At 44.9% G+C, this 20,374-nt stretch overlaps 2 protein-coding genes across 2 annotated transcripts in view; both read right to left on the reverse strand.

Moving 5' to 3' along the window:
* Nucleotides 1-11,692: 11,692 nt before the first annotated feature.
* TMSB4X (thymosin beta 4 X-linked) lies at nt 11,693-14,064 on the reverse strand. The gene is made up of 3 exons (XM_077343235.1): nt 13,858-14,064; nt 12,498-12,611; nt 11,693-12,164 (listed from the first exon to the last, which is right to left on the reverse strand). The coding sequence occupies exons 2-3, from the start codon at nt 12,595-12,597 to the stop codon at nt 12,130-12,132; spliced, it is 135 nt and encodes a 44-aa protein (XP_077199350.1). The 5' UTR covers nt 12,598-12,611; nt 13,858-14,064; the 3' UTR covers nt 11,693-12,129.
* A 2,383-nt stretch (nt 14,065-16,447) lies between these two features.
* The window catches only part of TLR7 (toll like receptor 7), a 38,120-nt gene continuing 34,193 nt past the window's right edge, over nt 16,448-20,374 (reverse strand). The window contains exon 3 of the mRNA XM_077343234.1: nt 16,448-16,882. Coding sequence (XP_077199349.1) covers nt 16,878-16,882 — 5 coding nt within the window. The 3' untranslated portion in view covers nt 16,448-16,877. The remainder of the gene's footprint in view (nt 16,883-20,374) is intronic.

Raw genomic sequence — 20,374 nt, forward strand, 5'->3', positions numbered from 1 at the left:
TTTTTCACTTTCTGATACATTTCTAAATAAATAGAATATACTTTTTAAAAAGCAATCCTTGCTTCTCAGAAGTCTGTTGAAGCCAATGAAACCTCCAATAGAACATGTTGATGAATAAAAGTGATTTGAATTTCAGTCATCATGATGACCTTCACCATTGTATTTGCATTCAAGCACATAAATTGCAGGCTTTTCTATGGAATATATGTTCATGGTGCTTATTGTTACCTTAAAAACATATTCAAGACTGAGAAGTATATACCCATATACCTGTGTGGAGTTCTTGGGATGTTGAGGAAGAGCTGAACAGCCTACTTCAAATATAAGGCAAGTCAGTATTATTATTATTCCTATGCTGAAGGGGAGTGCTGAGGTTCAAAGGCAGTGACTTGGCTAAGGCCACCTAATGGGTTAACAAATGATGTGAATATTGTACCAGGGACTTCCTGGAGATTAGAACTCACATTCTTAGGACATTTACTATACCAGCTCTTCTCTTAGTGCAAATGAAGTGTATCCTTCAGCCTGTTTCTTTTCCTGGATGCCATTAGAACCATAAATGTCCAGAAACTTCTGTGCTTAAACTGCTGAGTGCAGCCAATTTCATTAGGCTGAGTCCCAGGATGTGGTCTGAAATAGCATTGCAGCACAAAATTTTCGTCATCTGATACAGTTGCTGATAATTCATAAAGACACTGAATGAAAGAAGAAAGAGAACTTCAAGAGTTTCGAAAGATGTATGACAGATTTTGAAAATGCTATTGGTGGAATCTCAAGGCCTTGTGGGGCAGACATTGCCTACCTTCATCTGTTCTCCAGCTTTCTTTCCCCTGGAAGCATCTTTCTGGAAAAACTTGGCCAAGTTTTATAGCGGTAGCTGAGTTTGTCCCAGTTACATGGTGGGGATATACAAGTACTTGCAGGGGAGGGGAGTACCTCACTTTCTCCTGTGTAGTCATCCCACACTACTACTTCTGGTAGCCTCCAGATCTTTGTCTTTCCCTGCTTCATTCTCTCTTTCCCACACATCAACCAATCTGCCTTTTATCCACCTTCCATGTTCAACTATGACTAGAAGCAAAGCCTGTTGTACCCAGGAATACAATGGGCACTAGCACATGCACCTGCACTGTGACCTTCTTGTGTTCTGGCCCTCCCCCCCATCTGCTCGATCTTGAGATCCAGTGTGGTGAAGTGGTTAAAGATTAGAAGATTCTAATCTCAAGAGCTGTGTTTGATTCCTGACTCCTGGTGGGTTGCCAGCTTCCAGGTGGGGGCCTGGACACATTCAGGAAGATGAAAGAGAGACAGAGAAAGAAAGATGGGGGAAGGAATCAGTTCTCCTGGAGAAAATTGCTGCTTTGTAGGGACACTGGCCCTCTTACCCCCATACCCATACAACAGTATCTACACAGGTTACCACTGTCCCCACCTTCCCATCCAACCCCACATCTTCCAAAGGTGAGACTAGGCAGACTATGGAGGAGTAGGCTGCCACATTCAGGCCCCACACATCGCCCAAAGGCTGGGGCAGGAAAGCTGCGGGGAAGGGGGTTGGACACCACCTTCCTGGCCCCCATTTCCCAAAGTCTGGGCCAGTTAGGGATGGTTGCAGGGGGGCTGTCTCCTTCCCGCCCCTTCCTCCACATCTCCCAAAGGCCAGGCTGGGTGTGGAAGACCATGGGGAAGGGGGAGTCTGCCTCTTTCCCACCCACTTTCATCTCCCAAAGGCCAGGCTGCTCAGGGAAGACCATAGGGGAGAGGCTGCTAGATCCTCCCCAGCCCCTCTGAGGAAAGCAAGCATGGGGGAAAGCAACGAGTGCTCTGATAACCAGCTGTAGGACCATGGGGAGGTGTTGTGAGCCCAGGTGCTGTTAGAGAGGACTCCTTGGAGGTAAAGCCTTGCCAGAAGCTCCCAGCTTTATTATTATTGGATTTATTATCTGTCACTCCCAGCAAGATGGCTCAAATCAGGGATTAGTTGTTTCAGGAGCTCCTCATTCTTCTGCCCAGCCCACAGCTGCCACTCCCTGCCTTGTCAGCCCACCTGGCTCACCTGAGCCAATTAAGCATTGTGCTGGAAGACAGATCCAGTCTAAAAGGCACCACACCATGTTAGCAAGACAGTTGCTGACTGCAGAAGATTGTGAGTCATCAGAGTAATGAAGCTGAGACTGAGAAGCTGCAGACAACTTATATTAACTTGAGGCTGGGAGGCCTGGGTTGAGAAATTGCTACTTCTGCTGATTCCCTTGGACTATCTGAACAAATCCTTGATTCACTGGACTGAGATAAGACATTCATTACATTCTGTCTGTACCTTGACATTCTGTTTTTGAAATACTGATTATCTCTGCCTTCCTGGCAGTTCATCTGTGTTTCCTTCGATCAGAGAGCTGAGACCAGCACAGGAGGCAAAGGAAGCAGCTAGTTTTTCTCACTTGCCTGGGGGAGATGGAGGGTGGGAAGAGGCCGAGGATGGGCAATTTACCAGCAGCAGGGCCTAAGAGGCCAGCACCTCTTCCACTGGCAAGCATAAGGAAGAGGAAGAAGAGGACATATAAGCCTCATGTTTGGTCCTCATTGGCAGAGTGTAATTTGAATTGATTGTCCTTCATTGGAAGAGTGCTACCTCCCTATTGGTGGCACACAATCAGGGAGGGCCAATCAGTTAGGGAGTGGGTTGTCCACACACAATTTGTACTGATTGGCCCTCATGGGCAGAGTGCTCTCTCCCTATTGATGGCACTTTCCCAGGGAGGGCTAATCAGGTAGGTAGGCAGTGGTCTCCATGCAATTTGAACTGATTGGCCCTCATTGGCAGAATCCTCTCCCCCTATTGGTGGCCCACCCCCAGGGAGGGCCAATAAGGTAGGGAGTGAGTTGTCTGCACACAACTTCAATTTTATAATGTTTAGTGATGGTTTATATCCCACCGTTCACTTCAGTGGGTACCCAAAACACCTTATATCATTCTCCTGAGTTTTATTTCTTCTATGACCTCATGGGGTAGATTTTGGTGAGAGAGTTTGAATGACCCAAGGTTACCCAGTAACCCAGTCATGACAGAGTGTGGATTCAGATCCTTTTACTGACAGAAACCAAGACTTGAAAGCTAGCAAAATGGCAATGGTTGCGTAACAACAGCCTTTATGTTAATTTTTTTTAAGATACAGGTGCTATCCCTATAATTAACACTCGTTTTTCAAATTCCATACTTTTTGCAAACCTGGGACTTTTCTCAGGTTTGTGTAAGATCTGTTCTGTCTGACCTTAGCTTGAAGCTCAGAATTTAGGTATTCATGGATGGGGCTACATAGACAGATGCATTGAGATACATGTGCTTTAACAAAATAAATATCACATCTGGCTAAATGGGTCCAGATGTTAAAGAAAGCACCCTTCCCAATGTAACTTGGATTCTTTTTATATGACTTCCTCTTCTTCTTAGTAAATATAAGCCTTATTCTAGAATGGCTTGACAAATGTGGAGCCTGGATTCTGAGTTTTCATAACCAGTTGCTCCTCATTATTCTGCTTTCCATAGATAAATCTAATCTTTTCTGAATACCACATTCTAAAGCAATAGAATCCATAGGCTGATTTATGTATTTGGGAAAGTCATAATTTTGTGGCTGTTTATTGTCTACTGATGCCTTGAAATGACCACTACTTTTGTATTTTCAAGGAATATTTTCCCTGTTATTGTCTTGTCCTAGATAACACTATAAATGTATCCCACGGTGCTCTTTAGTTGTCCAGACAAGCCAACCACAGCTGGTCTGCAGACAAGCCCAGTCAAGCTGGAGCAATGATCAGCATGACTCGTGATGCAGCCATCAGATATGAGAAGTTTCCTTCACTCACCTTCACGTCTTATAACATCTCAAGTCATCATAATTAAATCCCACTGTAACCAATGGAAATGGAATTTCATTGCAAGTAACTGAAACCCTGACTGACTCCAAAAGGATTTTCCATTAACTATTACTGAGAAGCATCCAATGTATTTTCTGAAGATGTGTAAAGAAGTTTTGACTCATCCTGTGCAAAAGGAATGTATGCAAAAAACTGGCTACAAACAGGGAGCCAATGGGCATTGGGCATGGCAGTTTCAAGATTTCCACCCAGCTATAGTCTACCAAGAGGCATACCTAGCCTATTTGGCACCTAGGGCAGGTAATTTTTAATACCTCTTCCTCTGTTTTTTGTTGTTGTCAAGTCATAAGCTGACTTATGGCAACTCTCTAGGGTTAGGTGACCGGATTGTCCCACTTTTGGAGGGATATCTGGGGGTACCTGGCAAATTATACTTATGTTGCAAATTGTACTTATGTTAAAAAATATATACTACAATACTATTTTTGCATTCTATGCATTCTATGAAACGTTTTGTTGCTCCATATAGACCAAATTTTTAATCAAGATACCCCCCCCCCTTCCCGGTCAATGGTGTCCCGCTTTACCAATGTTAAAATCTGGTCACCTTACTCTAGAGTTATCCAGGCAAGAGTCATTCAAAGGTGGTTTTGCCATTGCCTGTCCCTATGTTGGCCCTACTTAGCTTCTGAGATCTGGTGAGATCAAGCTAGGTCAGGGCCCCTCCTCTATACAACAAAATTATTTCCAGGAATAATCATGAAATAAAATGAAGAAGAATAATGGCCAGAAATTGGGTGGATAGCTGTACTGGTCAGAAGCAGCAGAACAAAGCTTGTTCTTAGAGGTGCCACAAGATGAAAACTTTGTTTCAATGGGCAAAAAATAAACGTAGACAGTGAAAAACTTACTTTAGTTAACTTCAGATATATATAATCATGCCAGTAAAAAAAAATCAAATTCCAATACATTATTTCATCATGAGAGCCAGTGTGGTGTAGCAGTTAAAGCATTAGACTAAGATTTGGGAAATATGTATTTGAATCCTCACTTGTGCCATGGAAGCATGCGGGATGATCTTGAGCCAGTCACATGACTCTCAGTCTAGCCCTGACCTGGAGCTTATCTGCACTGGACTTTTAAAGCTGGTTGGGTTCAGATAAACAAAAGCCTTCTACACTTGATACTGATTTCCAGTCGGGCTTTTTCCCCTCATCTGTACGGGTGAGCATTGACTCTGGAGTCAAACTACTTATTCCCCGGCATATCCAATAGTGGATTTTCCCCACTTCATCAGATAAATGCGAACCCAGGGCACTCCATTATGGGTACAGATTCATTTGGCTTTTCCCCTCCCCACCCACCGCAGCCACGCCTCCAGCGCTGACATTGATTGGTTGGTATGCAGCAGGAGCAGCCCCTTTGTTCTGTTCCTCCATTTCAGCTTTGGCTGGATTGTGGCTAAACCTACTGTGCTGTAGAAACGTTTTTCCAGGGAGAAGAGTCTATTTGGGTGCAGATTACAGCAGGTGGTTTAATGGTCTTTCCAGTCAGAGGGGAAATGATTGTTGTAGATCTCTGGCAAGATCCGAGTCTGATTCGAAATGAAATGAGCAGGACCAAGCCCAGAAAAAATATGTGAGTGCAGACTCAGCCCTGGATAGCCCCAGGGGAGCCTGATCTTATCATGTCTCAGAAGCTAAGTAGTGCCAACATGGAGGCAGGCAATAGCAAATGTCTCCAAACAACACTTGCCTTGAACACCCTATAGGGTCACCATCAGGCAGCTGTGACTTGACAGCAAAAAAGTGCTTACATTTCATCACACGACTCATGTTCTGAGCAGGCACTTGGGAAGGCCCCCGTTCTCCATTTTGAAGACAACAAGCTGTCCATCCCAAACATCTACAAGACATTTTTGATAGCTAGGAGTTTGCCCTTGTACTATTACTAATTACTAGCCAAAACATCACAAAATAGTGATTGAAAACTTAAGAAGACTGAAGGTTAAGCAACATACCACCCCCCAAAAGGAGCTGCCCCCATTCTCCACTGTTTCCAAAGGAATAAAGTCAAACCAGAGAATCTCTGCAGTATATACTGAAGGGGGGAGGGCATTTTTGCATGCCCAGCAAACCCAGTGCCTTCTGCTCATAATATTAACAAAAGTGTGCTACTATGTTACTCTTAAATACACTCCCTCAGCAAGCAGGATAGGGATAAGAAGGTCTTGAGATCAAGAAGTGAAACAAAGGAGGGAGGGAACATGAAAAAAAAATAAGTGAAGGGAGACAGAAGTTAATGAGAAATGTGTAGAAAAGAGGGAGAGAAATTAAAAGAGGGAAAGGTGGTTTTATTTCACTGCAATGCCTTAACTACTACTTTGCAAGTTCTGGCTGAGCCGAATGCAAGGAACAGAAGAGGCTAACTAGAGAAAATGACTTGCCAGTTGGCAATTACTGTAGCAGATATCAGCATGCTGGCTTGGTTGTATGTTCTGTTATGCAAGTTTATTTCAGTCTTAGAGAAAGGGAAATCAAGTCAATCCGAGATAGCTTTTGCTATGTTCAAACTTCCCTTCTCCCCTAGTTGCTGCAGTCAGAACTGCAGGAAGCATGTTTGCCCAGCCTGGAATGCAACTGAAAATCTCTGCACTCAGCCAGGGATCTGGGCGTGATTCTTGATGCCTACCTTACAACAGAGGCTCAGATCACCAGAGTAGCCCAAGTGGTGTTTTTCCACCTGTGCCAAGCAAGGCTACTAGTGCCACATCTGTCCCCAGAACACCTGGCCACAGTGATGCCCATGATGGTTATCTCCAGATTGGGTTTCTGTAACTTGCTCTACACGGATCTTCCCTTTGGCTTTGACCTGGAAGCTCCAGCTGGTGCAAAATACAGCTGCTAGGGTCCTCACAAGGACACTTTGGAGGGCCCACATGCAGCCAGTGCTGAGGCAGCTGCATTGGTTACTAGTTGCAGCCCAGATCCAGTTCAAGGTGGTGGTATTAACCTTTAAGGCTATACGTGGTCTGGGACCAGTGTACTTGAGGGGCTGTCTCTCTCTCCTTGCAGGGTTCTCCACTCTGCAGGTGCAAATAGTTTGATGATCCCTGGTCCACAAGAGGTTTGCCTGGCCTTGACCGGGGCCGGGGCCTTTTCGTCCCTGGCCCCTGCCTGGTGGAAAGAGCTCCTGGAAGTGCTGGGAGTCCTGCTGGAAGTAACTCAGCTCCACAGGGCCTGTAAGACAGAGCTCTTCTACCAGTTCTGTGGTTGAGGTCAGGTTTGCTCCTCCTCTGAGGCTACTCACTTGTAACATCATCCCTGGGGACTCAGGATCTCATTTGGGATTTGATTGATGGGCTGGCAGACTGGAGGGGTGAGGGTGGGCTCTGGGGGAGGTTGCAGAGTGCAATTTTTTTGTTAGCCGCCATAAGACAGTAGGACGGGAGTGTCAGCTTATAAATATAATTAATTAAAATAAATAAACAAGCAAAGAAAATAAATAATCCGTGGCCCCAGGTATAAACTACACTATCCTAATTTGGTTCCAAGTTTGCATTATTGATTGTTGCTACAAAAACAAAAGGTTTCAAAGGTTATAAAAGGCTCCAAATATAAAAGGTTTCTCCTGCCAGCCATAGGCCCACATTCATTTAAATTTACAGAGACCACCCAAACACAGTAACACTGTTGTGGGTAATGTCTGAGTTGGGGCTGGTGGATAACATGACCCTGCAATGGCAGTGCAGATATCCCTGCATGGCCAGTTATGAGTAAGGACCCGATACATTATGCAGGCAGAAATGATTTATTTAAAATATATTTCTATGCTGCCTTTCCATCCAAACAGGATCTCCAAGGCAGTGCAGATCAAACACTAAAACATAAAAACCTTTAAAATAAAGTATTTATACAATAATTGAAAAACAATATAATCCAGTAAGCCATAATTCAATAAGAACAGTTCAATAAAAACATATGAACACACATTGCCCGTGGATTTTCAGTGACTATCACATTCCAGTGGGCTATGTGAATAATTCCCAACATGGGCATGTGAATGGACTGTAAGAATCAACTCACAAAAATACATATGCATTGCTAGATTAGGAGAACTTCACCATTGTACAAGTCTTTAACCACTATTGCTGCATGACGTAAGAGTGGTTTGGAATCACAAAACTGCTTTCCATGTCCTAGGGCCCATTCACTAGTTCAGGGGTGGCCAAAGTGTGGCTCTCCAGATGTCCATGGACTACAGTCACCATGAGCTCCTAGCAATTGTAGTCCATGGACAACTGAAGAGCCACCATTTGGCCACCCCTGTCCTAGAGTGTATAAATGTTCCATTTTCATGGGAAGAACAGAGCCTCATTCACTTTCGGTATATTTTATCAACGCTTATGCTTCGGCAACTGTGGCTGCTTCCTCAAGAACCATTTATAACCTGACCTGTTCCCACGCAGAGCACCAATACCATGCTGCTTTTAGCAAGAGAAATGTTTACAATTCATTTTGGTGTTATTTAGCCAACTCCATGAGTATCTGATTTGGGACGGAAACAAAAGTAAACCTTTTTCCAAAGTCAACACAGATCCCATATGTTCAAGGATATTTGCATGCCAAACAAGAACCGGCCTTGCGAATGTGGAAGAGTGGAGAGTCATTTATTTGGGTTTAGTAGTGGACAAGATTTTATTTATAGTTGATCTTTAGACAGAGCATGACTCCATCCTGTGCACAAGGCACATTTTAAAAAATGTGTCCAATTATAAAGGTTAACAAAGGTTAGCAATATGTGACATCTCACAAGCAGTAAACTACAGTGCCAGATTAGGATGAGTTCATCCTAAACCCACTGAAATCAGTGGTTTTACAGTAACTATATAGGATTGCCTTATTGACCTGGAAGTCTATAAGATGATCTCTAGTCAGTCTTTTATGCACCAAAGGGACACGGATCACATGGAAGAGGAGTAATGTGCATACAGACCCCGGTGCTGTAAGAAAAGACATATGCTGTCCTTTGTTCTTCTGTCTTCATGCAGGATCTACACAGTCAGCAAGAATAATGGCTGGTAGCTATCTGCTTGCAGCCTTACGATAAATATGCTCAGAACACTTCCTATCTGGGGACATGTTTGTCTGCACGCATACAACGAAAGCTTGACAGTGGCCACCTAAGTCACTCTTAATAACTTAAAAACAGGATATGGAACGAAGTCAAGAGAAAAGAGGGTTACAACCATCCTTGCAATTGTTTTGTGCATCAAGTAAGACTCTTGCTCATAGCTGCAGTTGTTCAGGCCTGGAGGCCACAGGTTTCTGTGCAATGACACACCGCTGCAGTCCCAGACACTCCTCTTGGCCTTAGCTCATGCATAGCCAGTATCGGTTACCAGACTTTGGATTTTAGTCATCAAGCCCTACATCCTGTGCTCTGATTAAGATCACTAGCAGGGAGGAGTTTTGCTTTTTCAGTGTTTCAGCGCAATGATTTCCTGTGCTATTTCCACCACACGTAAGGATGCAAACCATTTTCTCATAGTACATTTTTTAAAGTGTTAATCTACTGCATTATAAATAAGTATATATTGTTACCAGATTCTTTTCAATGAATTTAAAAGTTGAATTCTGTATTGAGTGGCCTGGATCTTGGAACTCAAAAATATGAATATTTTGACCTCATCTCTTCCCATTCTATCACTACACTGCATTTCATGCTAATATCATTGTTGGTTTGGCATGCAGCAGAGGGACCAGTTTTTCAGAAAAAACACACTTAAAGACAGCCCCCCCCCCATTCAGAGCATTAGCTTCATGGCTCTTTGAAATATGGTTGGCAGGTTTAATCTCGTCTGTCTTCATAGATTTCCAAGAGAATTAGTCCTGAGATGCTGCCACACCAATCTAATGCAGTCAGATAATCAATGGCAATGGGATTAGATGCACCTAATTCTACATGACTTTGGGCAGGAAATAGCCTACCGGTTTAGGAATTCAGAATATTTACAAGCAGCCATGAACGACTCATAACTCACTTCCACCTTTCATCCCTTGGAAGATGGAGTGAAGCTTTATTCCTTGACTGTCCTTAACTGACTTAATCTTCTGTATTTCCTCAAACTCCAACACCTCTGAAGAGGAAAATGGAACATTCAGGAGGAATAACCAAAGTAAACCACAAGAATCAGCCAAAATTAAAGTGGTTCTAATATTAAAACTTTTAGATAATACAATGAGACCATTACTATCAGTTTCTGATTTAGCTAAATCCTATACATACATACTATTACACACACATCCCTCTTGAATTGCAAATAAGGAAAATCTTTGTTGTTGAGGAGTATATTGTTTCCAGGTAAACCCACTGTAGCAAGTAACCTGGAAACACTTTAAATTAGAAATCCTAAAGATACAAACTGCAGTCACAACTAATTTTATTTGCATACAATCTCCATTGTTAAAGCTTTAATATATTTTAGTTATGAAACAAAGGGTGTATATTAGGAAACAGGCAAAAGAATCTGCTCAGTCCCAAATAGCTAACAGGTCCTTATATATGGGGCTGATAGCCCCCCTCATACAGAACACCTCAGAAAAATCAGCAAATGCCAATCTGATCAATCAGTGTTAACCAATCACTTTTAAAAAGAGTTGGTTCTTATATGCCGCTTTTCCCTACCCGAAGGAGGCTCAAAGCGGCTTACAGTCGCCTTCCCATTCCTCTCCCCACAACAGACACCCTGTGGGGTGGGTGAGGCTGAGAGAGCCCTGATATCACTGCTCGGTCAGAACAATTTTATCAGTGCCGTGGCGAGCCCAAGGTCACCCAGCTGGATGCATGTGGGGGAGCGCAGAATCGAACCCGGCTCGCCAGATTAGAAGTCCGCACTCCTAACCACTACACCAAACTGGAGCCCCAAACCAGATGAAATAAGCTGGATCAATGGAGGATTTAAAAACCAAAACCTTAGCTCCAAGAAGCTCTCAAATGGTTTACCAGAGAACTGGGGTGGGGGAGGGGACCAGTTTCTGCCTGTGATACTTCATCAGTAAGTGGATGTGGTATCCTAAGAGTTTGTGTATCAATCAGTCTTCTCTACAATGCAGTCAGGGCTGCCTTCTACAGATGACAGTAAGACCCAATCCATGTGTGAAATCTTTCGTGCCTCAGAACTTGCCCAGAATCCACCTAAAATTTCAGAGGCTCCCCAGAAGTTGGGAAGGGTTTCCTGTGTATTGTAAATTTGGAAGCCACTGTCCCAAAGGATTACCAAAATGCTACATTTCATAGTAACAACTTGTCATTTAGAGAAGCAGGCAGGGCAAGGTGACCAGTCTTCTTGAGAACAATTCCAGACAAATAGTTTTTGAGATGAAAGCAGCTGCCATGCACTACCATGGTGAGCAGCCTCTCTATCCACGTAGTTATCAAGAGTTAAAAACTATACTCTGTCTTATGTAGAAAAAAATTAAATTATATATTAAAGGGGGTATACTCCTATGGAGAAATATACTTCCTTTCCATAAAATTACAGTGGATAGTCCAGTTGCTTACAAGGATCCAAAAAACAAGCAAAAAGAAAAAGCTGTTAAGTACACAATGTACTGGGAGTAATTTCCTGAACAGACCTCTTAGAATTAATACGGTCTTCCATTTCAAAGCCCAAATATGGCAAACATAGGCAGAGAAAAATGTTTGCTTTGCGCTAGCTTCTATTGATTCCTACAGTTCCATGTTTTGGATAGGCACTTACGCTCCTTCTTCCAAAATATTCTTCCAAAAAAAATACCATAGCAATATAATATCCAGGTTTTAAAACATTTTATTTGCATATTAAAAAAATTGTGCATTCCAATAATTAAAATCATTTGAACAAAAAAAAAATGGCACTCGGTTAACTGCATTTTACAGCTCGCAGGACCATGGTACAGCTTTGCGTGTATTCGTGTGTGTTACTAGATTACTGTAGTCCCACCCAGGATCTTCTTTCAGGAAACATGCAAGCTCTTTCGTGCCACCAGGACCAAAGCTGGACAGGCAGATGGAAAGGGCAGCGCCTTCGTGCAGCATCAGTAGTTCTCTCTCTATTCTTTTTGTTTTTGGATGTGAAAGGGGCAGTACAGTCATTTAAACTTTATCCAACCTCTTTGCATCTTAACAAGTTAAAACAGCTAAAAGAAGTAAAATAAGAAGGCAATGCTTGTGGAATGTACAGTGCATAATTTGGAAGGGTTGGTTTCATTACGATTCACCCGCTTGCTTCTCCTGTTCAATTGCTACAAAAATACATAAATAAAAAAAAAGGGGGAGAGGGAAAGACAGGGAAAAAAAACAAATATTAAGCATTTGAAAGAAGAGTTTTAGGATATCTATATCTATTTTAAATAAAACTGGGTCTTTTTAAAAAAGGTGCCAACTCTTTATATTAATAGTAATATATTGCACATTCATAGAGAAATACATGCATTACACTGTACTGGAAGACATATATATACATTCTTTAACTCCAGCTGAGAAGGATGAGATCTCAAGGCATATGGCCATCAGATTTGCCTTCTCTTTGTCTCCTGTGGCCCACGCCCTCTTTTCCTTTTCTCAAACAGGCTTACTTTCTTTTGAAGGCAGTGGGTTCTTCTCTTGCGTTTCTGTCTTCTTCAACTTAGACTTATCAAATTTCTCGATTTCAGCCATATCTGGTTTGTCAGACATATTTGCTGATTAATCTGCACAGAAAAAGGGAGGGGTGGGGGGAGAATGTAGCTCATCAGACAAGCCAGGCTCATTGGAATTCATTCCAGCTTCCCCAGGCAGCTACTTCTGGCAGTCAAACTGCAACCCAATAGTTTCCCCCCCTCCCCTAATATATATTTATACATATTGGAATGTGCACATTCAAAATTATATTATATATATATATATATATATTATATTATATATAAGCAAAAGGTGTTGCTGCACAACCATGTTTCTGAACGTAGAAACGGGGAGGGGGGATTAAATAATCTAGTCCTTTGGGGAAGAAAATAAAACAAAAATGGGAGGGGAGGTTGTGTGCAAAATCCGAACACTTGAAAGTGGAGGCATTTTTCCGATTAGGGTCAGTGTCCCCATGTGAGGACCAATACAAAAAAGAAAGTTGTCCTCGGGATGAATCACGATTTTAAAAATTAAGAAAATAGGAAAAAAAAGGGGGGGGTGTTATGTGATAGGAATGGTGCCAAGGCGGCTATGCTGATCCCATTCTCCATTGCAGCGTCGCACATTGGGAAGGAGTCCGGAATTCTCCCCTCCTCACAAAGAGCTGCAACCACCGCCCTTCCTCCTCCTCCTCCCTCCTTGGCTGCCTCACTTTCGCCTCCGCGAAGCCCCCAGATCCACCGCGGCCGCTGGAAACAAAGGGCTCTTCTTTTGTTGCGGCAGAACACGCAGGGCGGGCGATTTTACCATGACCCCCCCCCCCGGCACATCTCCCGAGTCGGCTTCCCGGCACACGCCTGAGATTTCCAGCCTACAAATATTAGGGGGCAGGGGCAGGGGGGGTTATCTAGATTCCAAGCGGAAGACCAAGTCCCTTACAGACATTTGGGCTGGAGGGGTGGTATTCGCCTCCCCCCCGGAAGGCAGCAAGGCAGGCTGCTCCTTCGGCGAGAAATCCGCTGCACTTTAATTGCAGCCACGTTGCATCCACGTCCTAAGGGATGCACGGCGCCACAAAACCTGAAGCTGCTCGAGGCAATTAAACTGCCCTTGGGAAACCCCCGGGAAGCTCTAGCAAGAGACCCTTCATACAAATTGGGGGAGCGGGACACACGCGCGCACACACACACACGAGTTCAATCGCCCAGTCCCCTGAAATCCAAATACATGGGGCGGGGGGGGGGGAACAACCATCCTAACAACAAGGAAATGTATCTTTCTTCTTTCAAAAAAATCCCACATCCCACAGAGGTATAGAAATTGTCTCCTCACCAGTGACGCTTTGCACGCACAGACACAAGCCCGATCTTCACAGCAGCTGCTCCGGACGGGAGTATAAAAGGACTCTCTCCCTGCATGACCAGTTATAGCCCCGCTCTTATGCAAATCGCAGTGATGTCATCCCGAATCGGCTTAACTGTTTCGCCGCCCTTCGAGTTCTCGGCTTCCTCTTTTTACCGTGGGGGTGGGAGCAAAAGCCTGCAATAAAAATTCGGATCTAATGACTTTCCTCCTCACCCCCACCCCCGGGCTCGAAATGCCTTGACTAAAAAGGCCGATTCCAGTGAGCCCAGTTTTCAACCAGCATCTCTTTCTTGCCAGGCTGGGGAAAGCTCACACTTGTGGCCCTCAAGGGCGCGGGAAGCCAGCGGGCAGGCGCCAAGCGGCGGCTGGGGTCTACACCCTGGGGTCTGGGGGCAAAAGCTTCGCGCCGATAGGCCCCCAGTTGGACTGCCTGCCTTCCACTGGCTTGGGAGCCACGTTGGCTGTGGAAACCTCTCGGGCCCCTGATGAAGAAGGACCTAGTGGACTCCCGAGCTGTTTATTTCTAAGGGCCCATATTTCTCCCACACACACACAGACACCCCGCGCGGGTTTGCAATTCGCGAACATCACTGAGCAATGCGAGGCGGCCTGAATGGAAGCCGCTACCCTGCAAAACGAGAAGTGGGGCTGGGGGCGGCGACCCACGCGGGGGGAATCAGAGTCCAACGGAGAGGAGGAGCGTGATTCCCTCACCGAGTGGGTAGGGGCGGGGAGATGGGCTGTGTTCCTAGTCTGGGTTTTCCGTGAAATGAGGGCCCGTCTGCAGGGCGATCGTTTGGCTCGGGAGCGAGCCCCGCTGGACAGACCTTTTGAGCAGCTCTGCCCAGGCTCGCTCTCTGGGAAGTCTTGGCTGCGGGCAAACCAGGGCAGGCTTGGGAAACGGCGTCCCCCGCCACGGGCAGGAAGGGCGCTGAGGGGTTGCAGGCGCAACAGGTTTCGGGGCCGCCTCGGTAGGCTGCTGCGCTGCGCTACGGGATGGCTGCGCCTCGTCCCAGGCGCGACGGTGCTGCTGTTTGCTGGCGGCAGGGCGGGGCCCATGGGCTCCTTTCCAGCCGCGCCCTCCCTCGCGCGTCCTGGCCGCTCGCGCTCTCCCCCGCCATGCTTCCTCCGAGGGCCGGCAGACAATAGGTCTAGTGGAAGGAGGCCGGGCCTTGGCCCGCCCTCCCCCGGGCGACTCCCTCCTGGCGTGGCTGCGCCCGGTGGCCGGGCCCCGGGAGAGGGGCGCGCGTCACAGGGGGCAGCTGAGCACGGCCAGGGTCTCGCTTCTGGCCCCGGAATTCAAGTAGCCCATCCCAGGCGGGTGGCGGGGGATCAGGACAGCCCGAGCGGAAGGCCGGGGGTGGGGGCGGTTTGGCAAGCAGGCAGGCAGGCTTTTTCTGAGAGAAGACTTGGAAAGGGGACTAGAATCTCTTGTTATATTTTTACAGGGTCTGGGCAAACAGGCTAACCAAAGTTAAGGAGGAAGAATAAGGAACATTGTAAAAAACCATCATGATCTTTCTTCCAGCCACACTGCTGCTTTCCCAACTATCTGTAAATCATTGACATTTGCAAACCTGTGCATACCTATAGAAATGCCCCTTGGTTTATTCATTGGAATGGAGACAGGGATTCCCTTTAAATTGTTGGCTGCTTTGGCCCAGCTTTGTGATGACTTTAAGTGGCCAGAACGAAAGACCGTGTTGTGCACAGTGTATTTAGCTGGAAAATAATGTAGGCCCACAAATTTAATCTTGCGCTTATGAAAAAAGATACATGTTTGTATTACATCTTGCGTGCACATAATGGGGACTCGGGCTGCTCATGGCCATCTACCCACGTGAATATAAATTTGGCTTGACATTTTGCCATGATGTGAGGTTGCCAACTCTGGGATGGGAAATTCCTGGAGATTGGAGGATGGAGCCTGGGCCAAATATAGTTTGGGGAAGGGACAGACTTCATTGGGATATAAAACCATGGAGTGCACCCTGTAAATCAGCCATTTTCTTCAGAGCAACTGATCTGTCTAGTCTGCAAATGACTCTTAATGCAGATAAATCTCCAGACCTGCAACCCCAAGTTCTAGGTATATCCTAGCAAATTGGCAACACTAACTTCAGCAACAACATTATTCTACTCTCTAATGTTTGTATTTTTAGTTTGTGGAAGAATTAAAGCAATGAGTTAGAGCCACCATTCCCCACAGCAGCTGGCCGTGAACTCCCAAAAATGAAGCGGAATGTTGGCTAAATCACGTGGGCTGAACGCATCAGAAAATGGAGGGCTGCAGTGAGGAGGAGGGAGTGGTCAGAACTGCTTTTCCTTCCTCTTGTGTTAGTGGAGCCTTTGTCACCAGCAGTCCAGTACTAATTCCCATTTCTGGGGCATAAAACAATAGTAATTATGCATTGTCTTGTACTGGGCCAAGGGTATATGGAGGAAGCCACCTTACAAATGGAAGTTTCTGACTTGGCTTAGAAAAAGTGAAGTAGAAGCATTCTAACCATCTTTTAGCCAAAATGATTCCATTTCCAGCCTTAAATAAACTCACAACTGCTGCTAGTGAAGTATGCAGCCCTGCTGTGGTAAACAAATAGCCAGGATTAAACCAGTGGAAGGGGCCATGACCAGTTGTTTGAGCAGTGTGACTTCAAACAGCATGTGAGAAAAGTGCCCCCCAAAAAGAGAGGAAAGAAATAATGGAGCAAGCAAGTCTAAAACTTTTATCCTTGATATCCAATTTTCTGTGTACAGGAGTGGAGGGGTAATTTAAGGAAGGTTTAATCATACGATTTTTCCATTTGCAACTTTATGCATTCCAGTAATAGTTTTAGTATGGGGTCTTTGTTTTTGTAGACTATCTGTACCAGTGAAAATGTCCCCAGAAAGATTTCTGTGGCAGGGGTGGTCTGGGCTTTGCACTTAAATCACAGTTCGGCGCAGGTTCATGCAGGACTTTTTCTTCCACGTATGAGCAGCCTCCGTCATCCTATGGACAATGAGATGGGAAAATGTCAGTGAAATAACATTTATTTACTAGGCTAGATATAAAGCCCGTTGCATCTGTAACTATAACTGGCGCTGGCTTACCCTTTCCTCCCTCCCACCAGCACTTCCCCACCCCCAAAAAGGTCTGCTGTGGCCTCTCTAAGGCCTGTGGACTGGAAACAGAGGCCGACTGGCTCTGCCCAGGAGACCTCTGGTCAAATATTAAGAGCAGCTAAGTGTTAAAGATTTTATTTATTACATTATATACCATCCTTGTGTTTGCAGTGAATGAAAAAGGTGCTGCCATAATCACACATCATTCTTGGCCATTACAATTCTATACAACCTAAATTGCACATATCTTTCTGCAAAAAAATGGTGCACAGCACAAGCCACCAGGTCTGGGTGCTTGAATGGCCCATAGAAAGCATTCTTCTTCATTCAAAAGGGAATAGGGACCCTGTGGCCCCTTAAAGTAGTGGCTTAAACCTGTGGCTTGAGACACAAAAGTGAGTTGCAAAGTCTTGGAAAGTGGCTTGCCTGCCTTTTCCATTGCTGTCTCTCATATTTTGGAAACCAAGATCTCACTGTAAAAAGAGTACCTTCCATATATTTTTTTCTTCAAGGCATGTACATGTTGATCAAGTAAAACAGACTTTCTCAACAGAGATTTCATGAGCCCATGGGTGTCTTGACAGTCCTGAGAGGGTTTTGCTGATTGGGTGGGAGTTAATTAATTTTAAATTTAAAAAAAATCAGGTGATATGGTTATGTTGACCCCCCCTCCCAAAAGGACCAATGATGGTCCTGGAGGGGGGTGGAAAAGGGAGGGGCCTCAGTCATAAAAATCCTTGCTGGCCAAGGCTTGTCGCACGTGGTAGCAACTGGAGTCCAGAAAGGAAGTACTCTCATTTTAACTTACTCTCATTTTAACTCTGGGTGGGGGTGGCGGGAGTGATGGATTGGCGGGTGCTTGCTCCAGCCCTCTTCCTGGTCCAGTGGAGTAGGCTTCTGGGCTGTTTCTGGTGTTGGGGGCAATGGAGCATGATATCTCATCTGGTGGGAGTGTCTGGTTGATGTCACTTCTGGTGATATGGCTTCTAGGACATGGCAGGGAGGTGTGTCCTGATGACATCACTTCCTGGGTTTCTTGAAGCCTGAAGAATGTTTCAGAGGTTTCTCAATGGTAAAAAGGTTGAGAAAGGTTGAAGTAAAGTGTTTTCTGATGGATACGAGAATGAAATCCTTAGAATGTTAGTGGGGATTTGGGGGAGTGATGGAGAAGAAACGGAGGGTGTCAAAGACTGGAATGTAACCTCCATATGCAAAAGCTGCTCGGTTTATGTCAGAACTAGTATCAAAGCCCATTTTTAAAATGGGCTGCGAAAGAGGTGGCAGGCAGGAAGGGGTGAAAGGGTGGCTGCGGCTCCCTTTGGCCCACAAAGCGGGCTAAAGGGAGTGGAAAGCCCCCCATGCCGGTGGCAACAGGGCTTTGCGGCCTGCAGGGAGGCTCCAAACTCCCCCCTGGCAGGAGCGTACCTGTGGGCCGCAAAGCCCTGTCGCTGCCTGGGAGGGAGGGTGGGAGCTGGAGAGGGAGGGCCAATCAGGGTGGACCTGGACAGACAGGGCCTTGGACAGTCTCCTCCCAGGAGGCTGTTTCCCAAATATATAAGAGAGTGAAATAGTGTTAAGGATGCCACTGGCTTGGTTGGGCAGCTGCACTTTTGTGTAACCTTTGTTGGTTTCTCAAAACCATCTGGCTAGCTACTGTAGAAAATGGAATGCTGAACTGGGTGAGTGCCAAAGTCATAGTTTGCTCCCCCTCAACTTCAAAAAGTCACCAAACCAAGTAAATTTGGACTTGTTGGTCACCATAATGAAAAGGTTGGGAACTGTTTAAGGCAGTGGTCCCCAATCTTTTTATCACCGGGGACCACTCAACACTTGACAATTTTACTGAGGCCTGGGGGGGGGGGTAGTTTACTCCTCTCAACCACTGCCCTAACGCTCTCTGATCGCTATGGTAATGTTTAAACATCCCTTCAAAATAAGATAGACACGCCACAACATGGAAATTTTAACTCATGACAATGACAAATCAATGGGAACCTTGAGCTTGTTTCTCTGCAACGAGATAGTCCCATCTGGGAGTGATGGGAGACAATGACACCCGAAGTGTGTTGTAAAGGGGGATGAAGTAAAGGGCCGGGGGGGGGGGAGGCGTCCTTCACGGCCCACCTCCAATTAGTTGACGGACCACATGTGATCCACGGCCCACAGGTTGGGGATCGCTAGTTTAAGGATTGTATTGTTTAAGATGGCATTAGAGTCTCACATCTTTACTGAAACTAAGTAATTGATCTATCCCTCTGAAATTTTTGCTTTTTCACTAATCTATACATGGTATTGCAATTTAAAGCAAGATAAGTTTATACAGCACAGAGCTTGACAACAATCTAATATACCATTATTATAAAGTGAACATCATGTTTCGCATCTTCATAAAAATATGCTTGTGTGTCTTTCATGTGCTCCCCCAACTCTTGATTATAAAGCAGTTCTATCAATTTTGGTTGCTTATAATACATGTTAAAAAAATTATGACATTAATTACTCAGAAATCATGAATCTTGTTTTAAACTTCATAATATTTTTAGAATAACCACCATTGAGAAGCTATAGAACAAAGTTTGAGTCCAGTGGCACCTTTAAGACCGACAAATTTTAATTCTGGGTATAAGCTTTGTGCATATGTATGAAACCTTATACCCAGAATTAAATTTTGTTGGTCATAATAGTGCCACTGAACTCAAATTTTGCACCATTGAAGGATTGTTTGCTTATTCAGTTTGAAACTGTGCAACAGTTGTTCTGAAATGTTTGCACATTCTCAAGTACTACGGTATGTAACTGTTGGAAAGATGACAGTTCTCTTGTTTTGGTTAGTGAGACTTGCAGCTTTTACAGAAACCCCTAAAACCACAAGACTGACACTTATCAGAAGAGAGGGTAGAGCTGCTGGAAAACAAATGCCTCTCTGTATTCTCTCCTGGTTTTGTGTTTATTGAATTAAAAAATATGAAATAATAGTTATTATTCTTTTTAATATACTGCTCCTCCCTGTACACCGGCTCGAGGTGGTTTATAATATGTATTACACATACATCATCTATAAAACCACAGTTTTAATAAAAAACATTAAAACTTATGAAGCTCCATTTCATCAGCTCAATTTTGTCGATCCACCTCCTTGTCTGACCCACAGGCAGCATGTTCTTCAAATCAGGTTCCTGCTTGGTGGAAAGAGGAGATGTACGGAGATTTCATTTGGTGTGAGCTTGTTCTGCGTTGAGCAGGGGGTTGGACTAGATGGCCTGTTTGGCCCCTTCCAACTCTATGATTCTGGCCTCAACTGAAGGCCTGGTGGAAGAGTGCCATTTTACAGGCCTGTGGAACTTAGGTAGTTCTGTCAGGACTCAGGTCTCAACTGGCA

The sequence above is a fragment of the Paroedura picta genome, chromosome 6 (genome assembly GCF_049243985.1).
Source record: "Paroedura picta isolate Pp20150507F chromosome 6, Ppicta_v3.0, whole genome shotgun sequence".
Classification (NCBI taxonomy): domain Eukaryota; kingdom Metazoa; phylum Chordata; class Lepidosauria; order Squamata; family Gekkonidae; genus Paroedura; species Paroedura picta.